Below are 24,596 nucleotides of genomic sequence, written 5' to 3'. Positions count from 1 at the left end.
CGTTCCCCAATTAGGAGTCGGCACGTATGGGTATGTTTAAACTGACGTAACCCACTTAAAGTTGTCCATATTTGTCGAGAAGCTCGTGACCTTTTTATCTCTTCTATACTTACATTCATTCATTGCGTGACCTTCTATCGTATCCGCCATTTTGTCGTCTTGTCGGTGTGACCTTTGTGTCATTGTAATGGTGCTCTTAAGTAGGACCCATTCTGGACTGCGAAAATTTACATACAGTGTCCACCTCGTGATGGTCAGTATGACTGACCTCTCCCTTGTATTGTCCACCTTGGTCGTGTCGCTACTAAGATTAGACCACAGCATTATTTTTTATCTCACAATTAAAGAGAAACTTGTAAACACTACAGAACATATTTCATGTTTACTGACCCAAATAACGGATGAGTCGACTCCATGTTTTATTCATACGCCCCTTTTCTTTTCTGAATCATTTATTTGTAGTGGTTTCTATCGTTTTCTTTAGTCCAGGTTGACCGTCCTTTTGTTCGTATAGCTCTGTGTTATTGTTTCCTAGACTTTCCATGCAGGTATTGTGTGTAGGAATAGATGAGATTAAAACAAAAGAAGAAGCGACCTTTATAGACTCCCATTATCCCCCCAGGCGATGGACGATAAACGGATTATGACGAAGTCGCTGTAGTATTGCTTTGCTCCCTTCAGTGGAAAGCCCTTCTGTGAATTTAGAAATGTGATCTCCTTCCGTTTGTTTTGCTTTCAGTTTGAAATGTTCTGTTTGTTCATTTTGGTGTTTGATGCATGGTAAAAATGCATCAAACATCAGGTTTAAAAAAAACTGTATCAAATTCTAAAAGATACGGTTGATAGGTCACTCTTCTCGGCTTGCTGAATTCTTGGAAAGAACTGAAACGTAAAAGAAAACATGCAAGCCCAAAATGCGATCGTTGTGTGGGCATTCTTAGTTTCACTATATTAATCAACGCAACCTTCGTTGGACACATTCCTCCTAAAGATTAGATAGAATAGATAGAATCCTAGCTAAAACCACGACATCATTTTAATCACTTTAATATAGAGTCTAGTACTTCCAAAAATGTGCCCCCTTCTTCCAAGCATTAAGCGGTAAATGCTTGGTCGCCGAAGAAGGCGTCACATAATTTGGAAGTAGCTGGTATGTTAATAGAGACGCATGGACCGAATCTCCGAGTGACCTACATTTCTAGATACATCGTTGAGTGGTTTCCTGGCATTTTACACCGTTAGCTTAGTGTAGAACGAGTTAGAGACCCTACCAATATAACAAACACAACACGTGATGCTTTCAACCACCTGTTTGACCTTATACAGGTTAGCGAGGTGTGCATACAAAATCCGCGTTTTGTTGTTTCCGTATCCTTTTTTTTTCATGACCTAATCCAGGCCCCTTTGAGAGGATTACAAGCTAAGTTACAAAGTCAGTTTGTTTGAAAAGCCTCTCACACACACCGCTGAGCAATCCTGGCATATTTGTGATAACGGGAGGAGGTCGGTCCGTGTGGTTGCTATTGTCCCGCCCGTATCGGTGCACCTGTCAATGTGAACGTACAGGGGGTGCATGTCCCCATTTCCACTAGATGAAGACAAAATTGGATTCGTATGCCCTGTGACTTTATAGATTGAATATGATCCACGATGTAAAGGCATGATTTAACAGCAATAGACACACCTCCTCTAGATGACGTAAACAGTACCTATGGGCTATACCGACTTGCTCTGTTGAACGTTGTTCTATGTATTTGTGTCTATCGTTTTTCCCGAAGAGTTGTTCCGGACCTCCGTCCAGTATTGCTAATGTAAGCTCATAAGCACAGGTAATGCTTTGGTCACAATTGGAAAAAGGGGCCCTGCCGGGTAGTTCCCGGGCCGTTTTTGGCACTTTCGGGCGTGACCCCTACGTGGCCCCGTGGGACACCCTGCGGCTATCGGGCCATTTTGGGGCCCGGCGGGGACCCGACAAAAATTTAGTTCTGACTTAAATTCTACCCGGGCCCCGCGAGCAAAAAGACGTCGTGACCTAACCGTGAGCACACCGAGAGGTACCCCTCCGGTTGCCGGCAATCCACCGGGACAAATAATAATTTGTTTGTTTGTTTGCTTGTTTATTTATTTGCACACCAAGGAAATCTATAATACATAATATGATAAACAATAGGTGAAAACAGGTTCAGGGGGAAGGACAAACGTATATAGCTTATACTAGGCCCCTCTCGTCTATACTTATCAAACTTATATAAATCATAAATAATATAGCAAAGTATTAAGAGAATAAGAGAACAATAGATAATGATGATCAAATAATCAATGGTACAAATTAAAATTAGATAGAAACTGAGCACGTGACTCTACTACAGTGGTTATGATGGCTTTTCAGGGCACTTTTAAACGTCAGAAAAGAGGTGATTGTATATTTGTCGGAAGACTGTTCCATATTGTGAAATATTTGCATTTTACGGAGAACTGTGCTAATGATGTGCGGAGGAATATACAGTTGATTTCTATGCAAGGTATAATAGTTGTGTACAAGTGAATTGGGGTTTGGGAAAATATAAAGAATATTGGGGATATTGTTACAAAGGAAGTTAAATGTTAATATATTAATTTGTAATGTACTGATATCGATGATAGCTAACATCTTTAAGTTTTGAAATAGAGGAGCCATGTGTGAGCGAAAGTCAGAAGCAGTGCTATCCTTGTGAATTTCGTTTGGAGAGTTATAAGAGGCTGTAGAGTTGCACGGCAAGCGCATCCCCAAACAATAATAATGTTACAGTAAGTCAAATGCGGGTATATAAGGCTATTGCATATAGTTGTGAGAGTCTTTTGAGGGATGATGTATTTGATTTTCACACTAACACCAATTGTTTCAGCAACTTGTTTACTTATAGCAGGGAAAGACTTTCCAGTTCAATGTGTATACTTCGTAAGACCGTGTGACTTCGTGTGACGTTACAGATCAGGTGAGCATAACTAAAGCGAGAACTTCGAGAATCTCCAGTGTAATTTTGACGAGTGCCCACCAGGAGCCTGCCTGATGCCCGACCGTCGTTCGCGGGGGAATCGGCAGGGACCCTACAACTGCCCCACCTGGATGTGATAAGCACGCGGTACCCTGTCGGACCCCACAAGGCACCTTCAGAGCAACTGACGGGTGCCTGCCGGAGACCGACCAATGAAGGTGACAAAATTTTACAAAAATGCCACCGAGTGCCTGCCGGAGCACCCCGGGACCCCTGCAGGGCAGCATGAAGGAAAGTTTTATTTGTGACCACGACAGCCGGTGCCTCCCAGACGTCAGAGCCCGGCCGGGGCTACATCCCCGACGGGCACCGGCGCAATTGTGACCTAAGCATAAGCCACACATATATGCTAGCTAATACATCGTTATAAAGAATGCTATTAAACACTTTCGTAAACAAATAGAGATATTACCCTTATGCCTTTTGAATAAAGATTCAAAAGCTATAAGGGTAATTTCTAAACAATTGGGGCAAATGTGGAGCAAAAATACCTCCCCAAATTAACTTGAAGAAAAAAGTGGACATCGTAACAAGAATCAATAGTTTTGTAGACTGCAGAGTTGTAACCCCACGCAACCTCACATCGTAAAATATCACCGTGGTGGAAAGATAAGGAAGTGGGGATCCAACGAGGTGAGTGACCTCGTCACTTCTCACATTCCTGAGTAATTATATCCAGTCAATCATCCCCGAAACACCAACAGTAGCCTCTATAGCAGGCTTCTTGGAATGTTTTTTTTTACCCAGTTTAAAACAGTCGCCTAGTCTAGGCCAGAAACAGGGCACAATCAGAACTGATGTAGAATCAGAAAACGGCACGTCAACCTTCATCTTGAGTTATTCACCGTCAAAGCCTCAAACAAAACCGGCTCCTGCAGTTCCAAACCCGCTAGGGGGCTCAAATCTACATCACTTACTCTCTGCCCCAAGTGCTCTCTAATTCTAAAAAATCACGACCATAGCATGTCCAGAACACGAGATATTTAAACCGGAAGTTCTACTGCAGTACCGTTACAAATCTAACCATTTCGAGGTCTAATCAAGCCCTTTCCACATACCAATTATCAAGACAATCCATTTAAGCTCTCTTGAGTTATGCTGTTCATCCACATACAAACTTACAGACATACACACATACCGTACATACATACAAACAGACAGACATAGATACATACATACATACATACGCTACCAAAAACAGAACCTTCTTGGCAAACTTTATAAGCCAAAAAAGCCAAGAACCCTGCTATGGAGGCTAACAGCCCGCCCCCGTCTGTGTGTGTGTGTGCGTGTTCGGTTGTATCAGAAGGAAAGTTAGTTGACTGCCAAGTCGCCCCGGGTTCTTGATCCCAATTGGCCCCTAGCGCGTCAGGAATCCCGATATGCCACAACAAGATTTCCTTAAAATAAGCAAGGAGAAGCAGGAATTTCCCACCAAACATCACGTACATTATTATATACAGGCGCCTCGAAACCAATTTCTTGGATGGCATAAAACAGTTTTCTTTTGAATTTTGTCTAGAAGCAAAGCAAAGCAAAGCCGAGGTGAAACTGAATTCTGTCTATCAGAATAGTTTGTTTCTATATTTCTCTCGAAGCGATGCCAAATACTTTATCCACCATCTTGAAATACGAGTGGAGGTAGATTCATAGAGACCATCTTCTCAATCGAGTCGAGTCTTAAAAGACTTGATTGGGAAGATGGTCTCCATAAATATCATTCAAGTTGCCCGTAGCAGTCAATCTGACACCGTTTCTCTTTTCACCACTTCGAACCGTTCCCTACAATTACCACCAATTTCACACCATTGGATGGCGAATAATTGAGTTAAATGTTCTTAATTGACCATCCGTCTGCACTGAAGAGGGTAATGCTCCGCAATGATAGACTCTTTTACTCTCGTAATCTCGTAAATTCGTTTATCAGCGCTGAAAGTCGGACAATAATCGCTGCTAAATTTTAGCTACGTACGAGCGTATTTGCTCCTTTGTAAACAGAGATTATTTCTCAGCAGTACTATTATTGTAACAACTTTTAGCCTACAAACGTTTTATACGTGGACGTATCAGGCAAGTAGAGAATAACCCTAATCAATACTCCAAAACAACCTTAACTTAAAATACACTTTCGTCTGCATAAGATTTCGAAGTACCTTTATTCTTTTATACGCGTACAGAAAAGAAGTGTTGTCATTCGTGTACAAAGTTATACCAGTAGACTGGAGAAACAAGACCTAAACTCTACCCATAGAATGAATGGTGCGGTACGGTCGCTGCAGTGCGTGCAGAGGTTAGGACAAAAATCTGTAATATCCGTGGTTTAACCATCCATCATGGCGGATAATGATGACGTCACGGTCACGTGAGTGCAAATACCAGTGTGTAAGGAGATCGAGGTTATGGCAAAAATAGGTATTTGACGATTTAAAAATCGAGAAGAAACAACTTGATATGTAATGTTATTTCCATGGTTTAAACATCCATCATGGTGGACAATGCTTACGTCATGGTCATACGAGTGCAAACGCCTATTACCCCAGTGAGTACAGAGCTCAAGGTGACGACAAAAATAGCTATTTGACGATTTAAAAATCAAGAAGAAACAACCTGAACCTGATACATCTCTCAGTGACTACCCGGTCTTTAGATTTTCCGTCAATGTCACCTCCAAGCAAAGCCTGGCAGTGTCACAAAACAGGCTTCTAGCCACAGCTGCGTGTCGCAGTTCTGAATACACGCCATTTTCTCTCAAATTATAACAGAGTGGGCCTGGAAGTGAACTTGAAAGGACCTAAATGCTTGAAAAGGTCAATTTGCCGCAACCTCAGAAGAATCCTGCTGAGTTTATCAATATCAAAGGTTGCAGGGGAGGTTTAGTTGACCTTGACTTTGTGGCTAGCGTTCCTGCATGTGTGACCGATATGTTCCCACCCTGTGTGAAAAGTACTGAGGGGGAGGGGGGCGCCTTCCAAAGATCTACCACATTTCGGTTCTTGTGCAGCTGCCAATGTTGGTCCTATAGGGTGAAGGGGTGTAGCTGGGCATTTTCCATCGACTTTTCCATCGACACAATTTGTTTCCAGTACCCTACCCCCATACAGTGATATGGTACATGAAAAAGGCAATTATGCCCCATTCCACTAGCGCGGCGACCTCGCTGCGACCTTGAATGTGACAGATCGCTCAACGAATTTCATAGATAAAAAAGACACTTGTGTGTTTTGTGTGTTTTGTTGCATTTTCCGCCATTCTTCAACATTTTGCATGATATTCTAATTATGAAATCAAGAGTTACATAATCAAATTTAGGTCGCAGCGAGATCGCAGCGCGATCGCCGTCTATTAGAGTGTGGGGGGAGGCGCTTACTGCATTCTATTAACTTAAAAACTTGAAATTTTCATAAACGTTTAAACAACATTTTCACAACGTCATTTGATTAAGTTTAGACGGCCATATATGATGTGCGCCAGCACAATTTGTTCCTCCTATGGCTATGACATACGACTAGACCCCAGAACTATGTCTCTATCATTAACTAATGGGTACGATTTATGACTGTTCAGTGTTACACTGGCGTGAGGTAACTACCAATGTCCCGCCACCGAACGCCAGAAGCTCCCCTATTCTGTAACCAGGTAACGGGACGACAGACTAGTACGTTTCCATTAAGGAAATATGTGGATAGATAGATGCACGACGACATGCCACCGATTGGTTTTGTGTAGTTAGAGTGTACCAAAATGCCGAACTATGTCCGTAGTGTGTGCTCGTCTTATCTAGCCAATCCAGACCCTGTATTTGTCTCAAAACGTTAAATTTATGATTGCTATGTTCGTTCTTCCTATATTGGTATTCTTTTCACGAGCGGTGCTGTCACAACCACTATGATCAGGAGAGTAAAAGACCTACTAGTAATGCCGTCTCTCAGAGGCTCGACCTCTGTCATTGTCTGCGAAATGTTAACAAGTCTTCCGTCCAAATCGATTTGCTGATTGTCGTACATGTGCCAAGTTCAGAGAAAAGAACGCTGACAAGCTGATGTCGGGTGGGTCAGGCACTCAGTCTAAGTGGATGTCTGCTTCCAAAATGTGTTCTTCGTCATCAAGGCCATTAATCTTACAGTTACAGTAAACTTCACAGTAAAAAAGAAGAAAAAGAGATTTGAGGGACAAAGATTACAGGAAAGATGCTGGCCACGTCTATTAAAGATAAAACAAGATACATCGTTACTCCGATATGTTTCGTATCATTTCCTTTGCATTTCCCCAATATTGTTTGGATGTGACATCACAGCCGCCATGTTGGTTGGTTAAACCAGAATTAATCATCCAAGATGGCGGACTATACTTACGTCATAGGTCACGCGAGTGCGAACATCCTATCAATCACATCAGACATTTACCGTTATGTAATCAAAGTTTCTTGACTATTTCTAATGCACGCCGACACTTTACGAAAGTGCCCCCCCCCCCCCCCCATTACCAAAGGCGCCGCTGTGTTTCCAATTCCTCACGACAAGTGTTTGAGTTATCCTTTCCCAGGAAAAGACTAACCGATCAATACAAAGAACGTATGACAATGCTAGTCATACCACGAGGACTCATGCACTAAAAACAGTCCCGTGCTCGCCATTCTAAAACAAATTTCTTTGCTGTAGTAGACTTTAATGACAGTCCTGTGACTTTTGCCAAGCTGACTTTTTTGCCGGCCTGACTTTACACATCATGGAACCACTCCAATCCAAAATAAATACACAGAAACTGTCATCATGTATTCTCCGTTCGAATCTCACTGCACTGCGCCAAATTGCGCTAGGAAATTGCGCCAGTTTTCCTATGTGGTCACACTGACCGTCGGACGCACGGATAAATTAAAAAAATACGTGACGTCTACAAATAAAGCGCCCGGAATGTCACATTGTCAGTTTCGGGTCCAAGTCAGGTACAAGATAGATTTATTGGAAATCGCAGTGTTGCCACGGAATTTAAAACCAATCATTAATGTACATCGATTAAGATTCATCAAAAGAGATTTGCAGAAATTGCGTCGTTTTGCGGCCATTTGCTCCATTTTGCAAATTGCGAATCTTTTTAAATTTTCGAAACATTCGCAATTTCAAGTGACAAATTGGCGCTGAGTTTGCGCCACTTTGCGCACTTCAATGAGATAAAACCCTTAACGTATACGTCACCACAATATTGTAGCGTATGTCAGGCTATATCATGCATACCAACACGGATAGTGGCAATGATATTGAAGAGTCAGCCATAGTTGCGATTTCCTTTTCCTGTACCCCCACGTTTTACAATATAATGGTGAAAGTATTAAACCTACAGGCGTTATTGCGTCGGCATTCCAACCCACCCACCTGCCTACTACCTTGACGCAATATCTGAAATGCCAAACTCTGTAGTCTTGAAATCACCTAGCGTGGGCGGTTCACATTTGTCAGGATCTACAGTATCAAAATTGATCAGAAGAAATAAGCGTTACACACCAATTATTCCCACTCCCACGAAAGACCTTTTACAATTGGTTCAACGATGATGGACATTTGTGGAAAAATCTTACGCACTCGGGCTGTTACGCGGCACCCATGCTTGAAATAATATTGCCGTATGATGAATATGAAGTGTTATGTTCGTATTTCTGCCGCATTGCGCTCTATCCTCATGTGACCTGAAGCCTTGGCACGCCGACTTTCGCAATCGTGTAATCTGACGTCATTTCCTCTTCCTGTGATAGCCATCCTTGATAATCACATAAGAATGATAGCAACTTCGTCGTAGTCATACCCATGTGCAATTTGCTTTTTAATTTTTTAATTTTATTTCGAGGTTATCAAGTGCAAAATTAACACAGACACCCGCGGAATATAAACGCTACTACCTACACGGTGCTACCTAACGGTTCCAGAGAATCCAGACAGATCGATAGCTTGCTAAAGCCCCCAAAAGCGCGCGACCCCAATCCGAGCACACCTGATGTTCTGTAACACATTATATTTGGTATGTCGGCACACGTACCGTCTGGGGATCCAATGTCGTGACCTACAAGTACAAACTGATGATACTTCGCAACTTGAAAGTTAAATTTCCAAGTTTAATGTTGTTCCTTGGCGTATCACCTTATCAGCGAGAAGTCAATATTCAATCCGTGGAGAAATATAAATCTTGGAACGAATTCTGATAAGGGTAATGCCGTATACATGATGTATTATCATTCCACTGCTCGGCTGGAAGAGGGGGTCGATAGTGCACCCTTGGGGAACACAGGCGCGTGTGACCTCATCAGATAGCGGCCACGTTTAACGGCTGTACTCCTTGACTAGATGACATGCGTATCGCTCGGGAATTTTTTATATAACAAGGTTGGCATTTGAATCATATAAGACCTAATATTGAACCTGCTTGGCTGAATTTCATCGCGACTTGACGTGACAAGTATGATACATTTCACTAGAGAACATGCGATGATTGTGGGAATGTGTGGATGGGTATATATTATTGACTAAGGCACAAGACTTTACATAAGTTTCAAAGTTCATCACCCATTATGTAACAGGCATTTTCCACACAATATGAACATGGGACAGAACCCAAATTTTTGTCTTAACAGCACCGGTCTGTGCCAATGAATGAGCAATCCACCTGTATGACGTCACTTTATGCAAATAGAACACGCGACGTTGTGAGCAGCGAATCACAAGTTACAGATTGAGAAAGCTAAGTTTATGGTGTCTCCCGTCCCTTTCCATTAATGGATGTAACTTTACATAAGTGTTGTTAAGTATGAAGACGGGCATCTTTAACAAAATGGCTGGTTTTACAGTTCCTTTGTAGTAAATATTTTTTCTGTCCTTTCTCTTCCCAGGTTTGAGGAGGAGTTGAGCTTGAGGAAGAAACTTGAAGATGTAATCGGCAGTCTAAGGAAGGTAGGAAACCGCCAGTAGAAAGGGAGGGGGAGGGGGCAGGTGACGCGATTGCTTGGATCGCTTACCATGTCCTTTTGACGTCAAATGTTTACCATGCTCAACATTTTAACAACTCAAAGAGCTATTATAACGTAACGTATGTACGCTCGTGTACATTGTGATAGATCATGAATAATTTATAATTGTTAATCACACGACCAATATGATATACTTTCAAGAGATAATGTTATCGTTGTTAATGCATCTTAAGCACAGCCTCCCGCTTTCAATGAAATAACTTGCAGTATATCTGGTAATGTAAAACTTTATAAATAGGCTCCTACACTGAGCCTCTGTACAGCATAAGATGTATTATTCACAACAATGGCTTTGCAAAATCACAATGTATCTCGATAACAATGTGCTAATGAAGGTCTAACGCCTAACCTACATACTACAGAAATTAATTAATGTCACAACATCAAGCCTTATAATAACTATATAACATGCAGGCCCCTGTCTTCCTAATTAATATCACCAACTAACAACAACAGTCAAATGTCATTTGGTCAAGGTCTAACGGTTATGTACAGCGTTCACCGTGGGAGTTACTCACATGAATTTAGGACGAAGTGGCCAGGCCCGGTAAATGTCACCATTTTTACTTTCACACTGTCGGAAGCTGCGTTGCACAGCTTACACACTACATGGTGTTCATTCAATCGGTGAATAAGGCACTTTTCAGTTTTCTAATCACCACTGCTTACCCCTTCGCCCATTGTCCTTATAGGTCACGGTACCTAAAATAACGCCTTGGTGTAATACACTAGTGGGTGGTGAGTAACCGCTTGAAAAGTAAATATATGTCTATAGCACAGTGGACTTGATTAGATACTCTGCCTTCCATCGCTGCATTGCGCTGTGGAACCGCTAGGAGCGAGAGAGACTAATGTTCCAATCGGTGGCGGATTCGACCGCCGGTGGCGCCGGGGGCAGGCCGCTGCCCGAGCAGCTGGAAAAGTTGCGGCGACACTACGAGGATTTAATTCGCAGGAACCGGGAAGAACTGGAAAAACACTACAGGGCAAAGGTGAGGGTAGAATGAAAGCTGGACAGGTGAAGGTTCACGCACCCGCCATCTTGAACCGCTGGTGACACTACAGAAAGTTTCTGCACAGTGTTATGTGTCACACGGAAACTCTCACTGAACCTAGCAGACTATTCCCTCACTCCCTCACAGCACACTATCATAGATAAACACCAAGAAAGTACTTTCACAACACTGGCCTTTTAAACGTATCTCCCCATTCTTTTTATGTCTCTCATATTATACCCTCGATGCTTTGTACTTCGCTATATTTTTCTTCAACAGATGCAGTCATTCCTCAGTTGCTGTGCTGACTGTAGCGACAGACTTGCATTCGCCACTCGCCAGTCGTTTTGACGAACGAAAACTTGGAGTGAAAGATAGTGGGTGCCTTTGAAACAACCAATAATTGAAAGAGACCTGACCGGTGTAATTAGCTTTTATACAACAAGAACGCAACGTCCAATGTATGAACAGGATTGGCCGAAGATAAATTATTACCATGTCCAACTCTGAGTCAAACTGTTTAAATAGTTCAATTTCATGCAGACTTGCACTCTGACGATACGAACAGTTGCCCAGCCGCCTTGGATTAATTCGTACGTCGCCAGTGAACAATTTACGCTTTCTCTCAACCCCACAGCTATGTAAATGTCACCGTAAATACCACAGGGGAGTATAGGCTTGTTGTCACAAGTTTCCTCATGGGTCTACTTGTCCACACCACAGCTTAGATACGCCCCCTCGTTTCCGCCCCTCCCGTTTAAAGACAAGTTCTTGTTGTCTTACTGCTTCTGAAGGTTGACAGAACGTCTACCAGTCTTGTTAGCTGGTAACAGTCTCACATTTTAGCTCCGAGTTCCAATTAGTTGGTAACTGGGAGGCCCCGGTTCAATACTGGTAGGGCCATCTCGGTTGGCCATCTCGGTTGGGCCTGCACCCGTCTTTCGGAAGGGACGTAAAATTGGGGTCCCGTATTCCAGAGGGTGCCCCCAGTACATTAAAAGGGGAAGAGCTATAGCACCCCCTACCTGTAGAAATATACCCTGCTACCGAAACAGCCAGGAAAGTTGCTGACATATGTGCCGCTAGGTGCTGCAAGGTGAACAACAACAACTGATTGCTCTACATCCAGGCTAGTTTTTTTTTTGAAGACCCGAGAGCGTGTGAAGGTGACCTCGTCTAGCCACTAGGCGCCCTGTTCTTGGCCGTGACTAATCGGCCCGTCTACAAGCAAGACTCCTTATTTTTGTCGCCCCTTATGGTAAAGAGGTCACGGACAGCTAAGGATGCTTGCGATGAACCGGACAAAGTAAAGAGAATTGAGAGACTGATTGCAGCTGTAGAGTGTCCAGAGTGATCTGTAGCAGCAGAATACAGTGGACTACTAACGTTTCACACTGTCATCGTCAACTCTATGAGAAATTCCACTCGTATAATCCAAACTTCGTTTGATAGGGTCTCATCCTTGTATTGGTAGCTCCAAACGGTTGGTGATATGAAGATCAATGTTGTTACCAGTCAAATGATTTAACTAGCTCTCAAAATGGAATCTGATGTATATGCAGGGGTCGCCAACCGTTTTCGATGGCAAGTCAATTCATTCAAGATTTGCCATTAAGGCCAGGTCATATTTGTAGTACAATCTTAGGTGTACGACAGCAAATGTATGGCTGTTGTATAATTTCATTTGAGCACGTTGGCCCTAGAGCCGAAGAGCTGGCCTGTGTAGGCGGCCCTGGAAACAGTCTGGAATCCAGGCTAGCTCTAAATATACTTGGGAGACATATCTCCCTACTAAATCCAGTCGACGTCTTTTAACGAGTCGCACATGTTTTCTCTAAGGAGAGTTTAACTTTGCCTGGTGAAAGAAGTTGCACGCGTGGCTGCTAGATTCGTGTCATGATAACGTCTCGTTTAAAATAGCCAAATTCCCTACGGTCACGGGCAGTACAGAAAGGCTGTGTATGAGCACTAATGTTAGAATAATCTATGTCACAGACAGCCCTACAAATTATACAAAGTCATGACGCTGGTATTCATAGTAAGAGTCCAGTCACATTCCATGGATACAAAAACCGAAAGTTCTGTTGTTGTACCAATGTCAGCCGCTAGGAGGCCCATAATTGACATTGGCCTTCGTCTTCCCAATACCTACCGACATACCAAGTATCATCACAATCCAGCCATAAGCATAAGTTCTTAAAGTTATGCTGACTACAAATATCCTGATACACAAACGCACAGACAGACAGACAGACAGAGCACACACACACAGACACACACAGAACAATACCTCCATTTTTCATTGAGGTAAATATCGTACGACAAATTCAACTGCGCCATTGCGCCTTAAACTGTACAAGATTTCAATCACCATCCACAGATTACGTCCCCTCACCAGTTTATATCGGGTTTCATCGGATAAATCCACGGGTAATTCAGGCAGCCTGTTAAGTTGAATGTTTCTGTCTGACAGACTGTGTGTAGATGACTGATAGGCGATGAAAAGGGCCGAAGGGTCGTCTGGAATGTAATTCCCGGCGACATATGAGTGGTGCGGATGTAGTTTAGCGTGATCATGGCAGATTGTTGGCATACGTGGATTCAGAGGAAAAATCGAGGGAGTGTCCAACAAATACTGAATCACAAATGCTATACTAGCATGTGTAGATACTTGATGTAATGGCCAAAAAAGGAATTCAACCTTTAGATGTCAACTTGGTATTTCCTAATCTAGTTTCAACCATCATAGATGCCATTCAGGTATGAATTTTCAATCCCAGTAAGACATAATGAAAGTTTTGGTTTAATCGTGGATTATGGACAATGTTATTTGGGCGCCACAAACACAGGAAAATCGTCTGTTTGCATCTAATGTGTCTACCTTTTTTCTTTCAAATGTCTTTTATAACACAGCTTACACCTTACATTTTCGTGTCTCTTGGTCTTCGCCAATGTCGTTTTGCGCCGACATGGAATGACAATGCATATATTAATGATATGTCTTCATATTCTATGTTAGATTTGTCTGATGATAACATGCAGGTCACCACTTAATATTACAGCATAATTGTCATTACATCTCAGAATGTATTGCAGCAATGTGCACATGTGCTCTGTAAATAATGCACACCCAACCCTGATAGGGGTATGCACTACGCTTTCAAGGATGACAAAAATTATAAAGATTTACAGTCTCTGCAACGTATCAGAATAAAAGTGAGATAAAAGCGACTTGTAGATATAATTTTCACCAAAGTGGTTTTGTTATAAAAAGAATTTTGCATTTATCTCTTTACGAGAGACATAAGATACGCTTATATACGCGTGACGTCACTGTCGATAGAGCGTTTGCACTCACGTGACTATGACGTCAGTTCTGTCCGCCATGTTGGATGGTTAAAAAATGTTGCCTGTGTCTGTCTGTATTTGAAATTGTTTCTATACACGTGACGTCACTGTCAGCCTAGCGTTTGTACTCACGTGACTATGACATCAGTATTGTCCGCCATGTTGAATGGTTAAAACCAACCCCTAACGACATTTTTTTCTTCAAATTTCTGACAGATAACGGCCCTACAAGGCCAGACTATGGCGCCGTCGGAGTTCGTATCTCAGATGGAGACCATGCAGACAGAGGAGAGCATGCGCAGTGGCAGTGGAGGACTGGAGGATGCGGAAAGAAGAAAGTTCCAGGAGGAGATTGAAGAGTTGCGGACGGAGTTACGCAACTTCCGGAACCAGGTGTCACAGATGCAGGATGGGTGGGTACTAGTATAGTTACCGTTACGTCATATCCTTTTACGTCATATCCTTTTTTTCTACTGAGGTAGCGACCGATTAGTGACCAAAAATCTCATAAGTAGTTCAAACGATTTTCACTGAAGTGTATTTTGTGAGTTTTATGCGTTTTGTTGTCTTTATATTCATACTTTTACATCATGGATCATATTCAAGTCATAGGTCATACGAATTCAATTTTGGTCGTTAAGCGGTCGCTAATTGGTCTCCATCCAATGGAAAGAGGGTCTAACGGAACAGAGAAGAGAATTTCAGTTCTCTTCATCAAAACATATCAGCGAATAACTGCACAGCACTGGGCGTGCGGTATGAAATAAATCTCGATTTTGGGCAGCTAAATCGGTCTGCGGGCAAAAACACCGGTTACTACATTGTAACTACAGACGTATAAATTAACGGCAATATTATTAATCCGATTGGTATATGCTGTTGCGGAACAACGGATATTTTAGGCCATGGTGATTCTGTCCTTAGTTAACAATGTCAAGGTCGATTAGTTGTCCTTGCGTACCGGATTTATGACATAAAAACAACTTTGCAGATGTTATACAAGAAAATAATCAACTCAACTCCACCGTTTCTAAGGATTAGTCCCGTATTTTACCGGGTGGTCGAGTATGATAGAAATGTCGAATCTTTCCCGGCTTAATATGGAAACGGCCATCACAACTTTTACTGGTTTGACACTGTTATCGTTAACGGTATTTTTCTATCATACCACTTCAGCATAATACCGATCTCCCAATAGGCTATAGACCCGCCAGTGACACATATACACCGATATAGCACCATCTGCACAGACTGAACTGTAAAACGCCTACACCGTATGCTGATAACATACTAGTACTATTTTTAATGACGACTTTGGTGAAAAATGTTTATCATCTGAAGGAGATAAATGTTATCTCCAGATGGAAGAAATGTCGTTCTATGTGTATATATATAGTACCGAGACTTACATTAAGTCTTTAAGGCTGTCCATCTGTAAGGCTTTAGACGTGATTAAGATAAATAAGACTTAGGTTAATCCAAACAGGCCTAAGGACTGCACTCCTTATGGATTATGGTGCCAACGGTTGCCAAAACAAACTTTACGGCTATGTTACAAAACCGTTAACATTTGGATTTTCGTCATCTTTTCATTTCATGATCAACGTTGTAGACCTGGTTTTCTTTCATTTTCATCACTCAACATCAACCTAACATCACAAAAGGTACCTCAGAATTATACCTTTAAAAATCCTGGACTCACAAAACGTAACCCCCCACCCATCTACCAGAAAAACTACAACAAAACCTGTATCTTAAATATGTTCAAAGTGAAAACGGATCTCCGATATAAATTTGTATATCTTTTTCGTCCCTTGTAAATTATATACATGTCTAGAAGACCAGCAAAAATTGTCGGTTTGTACATATGAAATACATTGAGTTGTTAATTGGTGTTTTCACAATCTTCGTAACTTGTCTCATTGCAGAAAAGCCATCCCAAAGGTTAACGGACAGGCGGATTCGGACTTCCCGGGCGTTCCCTCCGCTTGTTTCATCCAGAACGGGGAACATCGGCACACGTCACACCTCAAGGTGGCCCTGGGAAACGGCAGAAACAACATCTACGTCTCAGGTGAGAGGTCATAGTTCGCGCACGTTAGCCCCAAAAGGTGAAGGTTTAAAGGTCACGAGGAAGGTTAAGTTCTCTTCAGAACTCGTGAACAAAAGAAATCGTTTTAACTCTGGTTTATAATCGATGATATATATACATACAGTATTCGTTTAGGTGATACTCCAGCTTCACTAGTCTTACCATGTAACAGCGTCCTCTAACTGCCACATTAAAAACTACACGTACGTTTGCCTCTGTAGGTCTTTCCCTCAACCCAGCAGCAATTGCGATGCAGCCGACTGGAAAGCCACAAGGGTTCGTGTCGCTGTACCCGATCTCTTGGTACTTCGACAAGGACCTCAGCACCATCCACAGTGCACAGAATGTGGTGACAGAGACGAAAACTACTACGCAGAAAACCGTGACGCAGCAGAAAAGCACCCAGCAGATGATGACGCAGAAGGGATTGGCCAAGGATGACCCGAAGTACGGATCTGTACACATGTCCGTCAAGGAGGAAGAGATAGCTAAGGTTCTGAAAGGTACAGGGGTTTGACTAATTTTGCGCGACAAATCATTGGCAAAGTTACTGCTCAAACAGCCTGTAACAAGCGCATATCGATACTTTTCATGCTGGTTTAAACATTGGTTTTAGGCTCTATGTCTGTGATAATGTATGTAGATTAGCAGGAAACAGGACAAGTAGAAGGAATGATATTAACTGACGCAAAATGGAATTTCCTCCAGGTTATGGTGCTGCAGTGCCGGCTCCTGGTGATAGGGGCGCTGATATCAGTGCCTCTGTAGGCAGGGCGCTCGTTGGTAAAACTAGGTGGCGCTTTAAAAGGCCCCCGAGTCCTTGTATCCTAAAGGGATATTCCATTCAGAACATCTGGGTCGTAAAAAACTGATTGTTTGGTTCATAGGACGTTCGAGGCTAGATTTGGAGCTAGATAACGTCTCTAGAAAAGAAAAGAACAGAAAAGAAAACAAAGAAGGCATAGTTCTTGCCTCTGCCCTACAAGTTCAGAATGGAATATCCCAAGGTGTGGGTGGTGTTGACATGTACCCATCTCCACATTTCATCGGGCCATGGTTTTAAACAAAGCACAGCTAACAACCGCATTAGACATCAGGGATGAAGGTGTCATCTAACTAAGTTCTCTTTTTTTGTACGTGGACTGGGACAAGGAAACTTGATTAATCATGGCTACTAACCCAACCAGGTTGTCTTACGTCTACCTTGGTACCGGTATCTTATGGTCGACATACACTAGAAGTTTGTTATGGATGGAACCGTATCAAAATGGAATACAAACCATTTGGACCTCTTTCGTTAACGTTCTACTGTGCTTTACTCAAATGCTAATGGCCGTTCCTTATATGGACCATGTGGACCAAATTCGGTTAGCAGTCAGCACAAAGGAGACATAAAAACGACATTACGCAATATATACATGCACACTGGACACCCACTATATGATTATGAATGTATAACTGCTGTAAATGATAGTACATCCGTCAGTGGCACAAGGTCTTCGAATTTCAATGAAAATGATGTTTAAAAAATCTCAAACAACAGAAATGCTTATCGGTACAAAATGTTTGTACATGTTTTACGTCGCCCTCACCAAAAATGACAAAAAAGGACACACCCCTTGTGGCCTTAAAGGTAAGGGAACAGCTGCCTGATTTTTTCAACTTAAGTTCAAAAAGTAAGATGACACCAACATATAAAAAAACACCCACGGATATACATGTTGGTATGTTCTGTAGGAAAAGTACAAGTAATAATGAGATAATGTTTTCTGACAGGTCGGTGGTTCCGGTTGGCCCACCACGCCAGTAACGGGTTAGTGATTGAGGCCGAGGACAGCCCACAGTCGGGCAAACAGGCGGTGGCGAAACAGAAGAAAATACCAACAAGGTAAGTACGGCTCCTTAGTAGGACTTAACTGTTATTTCCAACACAAGGGATAAATGGGACTTACCTAAATTTTCGACTAAGTGGCAGCAGTACTAGTCTTTATCAAGAAATGAACAATCCACCGCTTCTATGATATAACGTCACTATGCACTCTATTCAGAGACAAAGCACGACTCGGCGGGGAGTGGAGCAAAAGTTTTAGAATGTTTATGGCATGCCCCGTCAACATGTGTACGTCTCTATCAAGATGCGGTTGTATTAAAGGCCTGAGTTTTCTGGAAATAGGTTGTCGTGTTCGGAAACTCTGTAAAAATGTATTTCATCTGAATTATACATATTTAGCTGCAAGCTGGGTTGGTATCTGTCCACGGTATACTTGACCGACAAAACCATTGTATTGCACATGTACGTCAATGCAACGTTTAAGTACATTTAGAAGAGTGGTCATTCGGCCTTCTTGTTTTGATATGTTTTGTTGGCAACTATTTTATGACCACCACAGTGACACACAACTCTGGAGCTATGACAAAGGCTGCTTCCGTAACAAGAAGTACCAGAACTGCGCGCTGCAGGTCTCGGACTACTTCGCCCCCTCCCCCGTGGAACTGGCCCCGTGTACAGGCGACAGGAACCAGAAATGGGTGGTAAGTCTTACTCAAGGTTTCTAAGTTTTATCCAACACAAGAAGAAAGATCTCTGACTCTGATTGAATTATCGGCCGTATCCATCGGCTTTCATCAGAGGTTTGATACACTTCCCTGACGCGCACTGATCTTCGGGATGTGTAACGTCAGGGGTGGGGTCAAAGGTGCCCAGAAGTCGATACCTGACGCCGCCCTGGTTGTTTTCTGCATTTGTACTTAAACCACGATAGTGATGTGATGTGAAAGTCGATGTTCAATAGAAATTGTACCAAATATAGTTTAAAACCGATTGAAATGTTCTTTTACTTCAGTCCAGCGACTATTCACCACATGTACAATGTATATTGTCGCTATTACAAGAGTTTTTAAATAATGTGGATATACTGTACAGAATGACTGACGTATACGTAACTGCCAAGCATAGAACGTTAACAATGTGTCTTAATTGCCGTACTATCGAAACAGCGCATATTTTAGATAACATATTCATTACCAGAGTACGCAGATATTGGACATAAGCAATATGGCTTCCTCCTTTCCGACAGATTCATGCTAACGGCGTCATCACCAGTGCTGACACGGACTTCGCCTTGGACATGGATGGGCACAACGTCATCATCAACCCACAGGATGCAGACGACTCGAGTACCCGCCAATCCTGGGGCATCGAAGTCGTCCAGAAATAGCCTCCGTACACACCTCCCTGGCGAATGGTATAACCTCAGTCAGACAGCTCAAACTCAGACAAATCTTCAGGCGAAAACGTACCGATACAGCGTCGGAAAATGTGTTGAAAGCGATACTGCGCTTCAAAAATGAAACGACTGAAACCCAAACTTGGCATTGAGACTGTCTGTGAGGTTAACCACTCTCCCGGACCTTGCTCTTCCCTACATTTAACATATAGATTATGATAACATATATAATAACTGTCAGAATCATAGCATTCCTAAGTAACAGACAATGGCATTTTACTGGGTGGCGGGGCGAACGAACAACTTAGTTGATGATGATGAGCTGGAGAATGTACTGTCAGTAGTCAACAAGTCAAGCCCTCACTACAGTCCGCTGAGTCTTTCTATTCACTCGGCTTGAATTTCACATTTCTTGGCAGCAAAGTTAAAAATATCACTTGCTGGAAGTCTTTTAAGGTTTCACGCTTCACACTGTTTGTGTTACAAAATGTTCGGCAAGAATAAGGTCCTTCACGATTCCTAAAACGCATGCGTAGCGACATGTATTATGGGTAATGCGTCAGAGGCCCCTGAGACAAAAACAAAACACGTTTGAACATTGTTATGCATTTTGGAACAGTGGTCGAGACGAGAGCCGTCTTCAAGTTAGGGGCCGTCACCTTTGACCTTGCGCATTCGTACTCGGAATCATGAACGACCTTATACATACCTCCACATTCCTCAGCGGCCAAAGATCAGAAACTCACAACAAATATACTGAAACAAGATACGTTATTGGTGTTACATTTCATGAGCTATGATGTGGTGTACAATTCATGAACAAACAAGATGTAATGAAGTTTAGTCTTGATCAGTATAGAAACAAAGCTCTCTATTTCATAACATTGCTTGAAACATATTCGCGGATTTCAATGTCCATGCTAAGGATGATCATGTGCCTTGCAAGTACTAATGCAGTTGCAGTAAGCTTCTAAAGAAAGACTGAGTTGGACTATTTTTGGAGAATGACAGAAAAAGAGTTGTAATAATTGTATCTCACTTTCTTCCAGTTGTTGCATTGTAAGTCGGTTTGACTGGTGAAATCAATGATGGTTGACAGTTAGCTAAGCAGTAAAGTAACAAAGACGACTTTAGAAGACTGTATCTGATATCTGGGAAGACATGTAATCATGGAGGTGGTAACACTGCGAAAAATGTTAGATAATTTTTGGCGAAACCTCAGAAGAGGCATTTTTCATTGTCGTTAATATCCTGCATGTTTTGCTTCCTACTTTAAGCGATACGTTTATATATCTGTAGAGCTACCATTTGGTTACCACGTTATCTAAAAGTTGTCCAAGTCACCGCAAAACTCTCCTCCATACAAAATTTAATATAGATACTGATGTACTATTTCATAACGTTTAGATAAGGATATAATGCATATTTATATGGTAGGTACCATTAACACTACTAGTAGGCGTAGTTTTGATTTTAAATTTTGTGTCCATTACGTTTTTAGGGGTGAATGAAACCATTTTATGATCTTTTAGACAAATATCGTTCCTTTTTTATGGTACTCAGTATGGTGCTCCTCCCTTAGCTCAGGTGGATTGTGGGATATGTGCGAAGGTTCTGTACACTGGTGGACTCTGGGATAGTATTATTTTTAGAAAGGGTATAATTGATCTGGACAGGTGTCATCATTGCAATAAACTTCTGAGGAAGTTCTGTCTTGTCTTGAGTGTCTTTGTGTGTCATCACTGCTTATGACAAATGAGAGAAACTAGAGTTTCTAAGGGCCTAGTCACATTCACTGTGCATTAGCGTTATCATAACATTATGACAGCAAATTGGGAACAGTTGTGGATGGGTTATGTACAACATTCAGCTCTATTGTGAAAGAAAAGGTTGTTGTGCATCCTTTTCATCTGTCCGTTTTGCCCTATCCTTGATTAGAATCAAAACAACAAATTGTATGATGAAGGTGTGTAAAGTGTGTATTAAATGTGACAAAGGCAAACGTACCACCAAGCCATTGTTTTCTGTCAACAACATTATAATTTTCAGAGAATAAAACATTGCTATGTCCCCTGTAGGGCTTCACAGGAATGCTTTATAGTTGCCAAGGCAAAATACATTATACACACATTGTACTTTTATAAATAGCTCTACACTACAAGCAGTACAGGATCTTGGGAATACTACACATCTAAAAAGGCTTCCTTACATGGGATACAGTAAAATACAGGAACAGCTTTGTACATTAAAAGACTTTAAAAATATGTGTAGAATAGTCAAGGTGGGAAGATTTTTTCCATGGGTATGAAATTAAAATTTGTAATATAGTGTTTATACATATATATTGTACTGTGTACATATTACATAACACTTGTGCACGCACGTGTAGAATTTTGCCCATCCATCGATCTACAGTGTTTGACACTAGTCTGAAGCAAAATAATATGAAAATAAGTCACTTATACGAACTACATGTAGTTCTTTCGTTTTTTCTTCTTTCCTACTCAAATATCAAGTCTTTTCTGGCATATAGATTGCACTAGGATATGTACACTTTCTTACACGTCAAGGGAGTATTTCATACCCCTTGTACAAGTGGTAGTTGTTTTTTTACTGTAGTTGTTCCATACACGTAACAAACATATCTGTACCCTAACCAGTGACAAGTATCTAAAATTAGACCTCTGCTACAATAAGTATTGTATATTCTGACCACATTTACATAAGATTTACACGTGCACCATTCCCATATGTGGGGAAAGCTGGCCACATAACAAGACCTAAGGACCCAACTTACATGTTGTTAAAAAAACACACACGCTATAGTTTTGTTAGAATCACAGCCAAATTACTGTTCTGAGAAGGTTCGTGTTGCAGGAAGCTTGTTTGGCGATTGTAAAAGAAGGCAAAGCCAGGAATAAAAAGCTACTGCCAGCAGTTAAGTTGTCAGACACATCTCCTATATATTCCATGTGTACTTCACCAGTAAGGGAGGGTAGAGACAAGTACCTATTCAAATCTATCGACCATTTGAGCATACTTTCTACAAACATTATGTCCCACCAAACACTTTGCTGCTCCAGTTTAGACATACATATCTGTAACTATAGACACATTTCAATTGTTTTATCTACCCTAATCCGACCCTTTGCTTGAAAATGTTTGAAAAGTGTGGCTGCCATGATTGTGATACGGTGCATTGATTTCTACCTATGTTTTACTTATAACATGTCATGGCTCTGAGCAAACAATCAGTGATGTAAAATAAGTTAGCCTAGAAATTCGGAAGACTGAAAAATGTGATATGTGACAGTAAATGTTGACTGTACATTGTGCAATGTACATTGAATTTCCGATCACCATTCAGGCTTATTTGGGGCTTTACTTCGAAATGTATGACTAGAAGGCATTGAAATTTCTATAAAATGTAAGACCTTTACCAGATTTCCACAAAAATCGTCTTGCGTTAGTCTTATCATAAATACTAGCTCTCATATATTTTCTAAAATGGATAAAACCAACCCATGAGCTTGCAATATGCTGAAATACATTCTGTACTCATGACTTTCGAATGGGAACAATTACTTGTACCTACTGATATTTCAACTGAAACAATTCTGGGTAGCATTCTACCCATTAAGTTACTTTTGAAGCATGATAGCTTTTGATTTCCAGTATCTACCACAGTGTCTTCATCAATTTTTGAAATTTCACAATTTGAGTGGAAAACCTACACAATTTTTGGTGTATGTCCATTTGGGCCATTATCATTACAACTTGATGTGCATATTTGCTGACAAAGGAACTGAATATAAAGCTATGTTAGTTTAAAATTGTATTGTGTAAGCTCAGTTGACATTTACTACAGGAAATAGACAGGCATGTCAGTAACATGTCATTTGTGAGGTAACTATTGATAGATTAATATTAGCACTGCCATAAGAAGGAAGTCCTTAGCTCTTATTAGTCTGCCATAAGGTGATATCAGAACGCTGTTTCTTCAAACACTTCACTGTCATTTTCCTTCTCAAATGTGGTACAACATATAAGACGCCTTAGAAGACATGATGTGGGGACATCGACTTTAAGAATGAAACTGAAAAAACACATTCAAAGCGCCCAGGGTCCCGTGCGGCGAAATCTTGGTCCCAGGTTAGTCCTTGTCCGTAGCCTCTCTGCCCCGTTCTACAGCTACCATGGCACTCCATGCTGCGGGCATGTAACAGTATACAACTATGCTTTCAGATACTTTACAGCTGCCTTAGTTTTTTGGTGTTGCCATGCAACTGGGTTGTCATGGCAACAGCCAATTGCTATGATGATGGTCACGGGTGGTGTGAGAGCAATCACCAGCAGTCGACTAGCGTTGTTTTCTTGCGTTGCCGTTTTCCCGCGCCCTCCTCCAACAGGTAGCTTACGTCTACAGCTGTGGAAGACATATGACACGGTTAGCCTTCGCTGAAACCATAATTGGCAATTCACATTGTATTCCTGGCAAACAAAATAATTTTTTTTTTACTGTTCTACTTGAATCTGTCTATGCACTCTAAAATTGAGATTAGACAAAATGTTCAGTTTTTTTAAACAGAAAATCTACATACACTGTTCAATTGTAATGCCTGTACAGATGTCATCCACATAATGATATTAAATGACTAAACTTCGAACTATCATCTTGTCTCAAAATCATGTGAGATAGCAGCTTCACAAAATGTGGACAGTTTCTAATGTTGCGGTACCTTGTCATTACAAACTACAAGTTGTATTTTTTTAAATGGTATAAAGGGAAAAGAAACAACACTACTAGTATGTAGTCTAATCGACTTCTTAATCAAACATACACATGTAGCTAGGTCCCGGGCTTTGCTAATAGAAATAGGCCAATTG

General features: G+C 41.5%; 2 protein-coding genes across 10 annotated transcripts in view; one reads left to right on the top strand and one right to left on the bottom strand.

Annotated features, from left to right (window-relative positions):
- Positions 1 to 21,419, top strand: part of LOC136428473 (uncharacterized) — a 34,629-nt gene extending 13,210 nt beyond the window's left edge. For 2 of the 4 annotated variants that reach the window (XM_066418022.1, XM_066418018.1), the window contains 9 exons: positions 9,910 to 9,970; positions 10,884 to 11,039; positions 14,607 to 14,803; positions 16,319 to 16,464; positions 16,704 to 16,985; positions 17,191 to 17,265; positions 18,259 to 18,370; positions 18,873 to 19,014; positions 19,560 to 21,419. In XM_066418022.1, coding sequence (XP_066274119.1) covers positions 9,910 to 9,970; positions 10,884 to 11,039; positions 14,607 to 14,803; positions 16,319 to 16,464; positions 16,704 to 16,985; positions 17,191 to 17,265; positions 18,259 to 18,370; positions 18,873 to 19,014; positions 19,560 to 19,700 — 1,312 coding nt within the window. In that variant the 3' untranslated portion in view covers positions 19,701 to 21,419. The remainder of the gene's footprint in view (positions 1 to 9,909; positions 9,971 to 10,883; positions 11,040 to 14,606; positions 14,804 to 16,318; positions 16,465 to 16,703; positions 16,986 to 17,190; positions 17,266 to 18,258; positions 18,371 to 18,872; positions 19,015 to 19,559) is intronic. The other 2 variants (XM_066418020.1, XM_066418019.1) reach the window with 2 other exon arrangements.
- A 307-nt stretch (positions 21,420 to 21,726) lies between these two features.
- LOC136428470 (histone-lysine N-methyltransferase ASH1L-like) overlaps positions 21,727 to 24,596 on the bottom strand; it is a 56,951-nt gene continuing 54,081 nt past the window's right edge. For all 6 annotated transcript variants that reach the window (XM_066418011.1, XM_066418014.1, XM_066418012.1 and 3 more), the window contains one exon: positions 21,727 to 24,135. In XM_066418011.1, coding sequence (XP_066274108.1) covers positions 24,056 to 24,135 — 80 coding nt within the window. In that variant the 3' untranslated portion in view covers positions 21,727 to 24,055. The remainder of the gene's footprint in view (positions 24,136 to 24,596) is intronic.

The sequence above is a fragment of the Branchiostoma lanceolatum genome, chromosome 2, assembly GCF_035083965.1.
Source record: "Branchiostoma lanceolatum isolate klBraLanc5 chromosome 2, klBraLanc5.hap2, whole genome shotgun sequence".
Taxonomy (NCBI): domain Eukaryota; kingdom Metazoa; phylum Chordata; class Leptocardii; order Amphioxiformes; family Branchiostomatidae; genus Branchiostoma; species Branchiostoma lanceolatum.
This window is presented reverse-complemented; position numbering and strand designations above follow the sequence as displayed.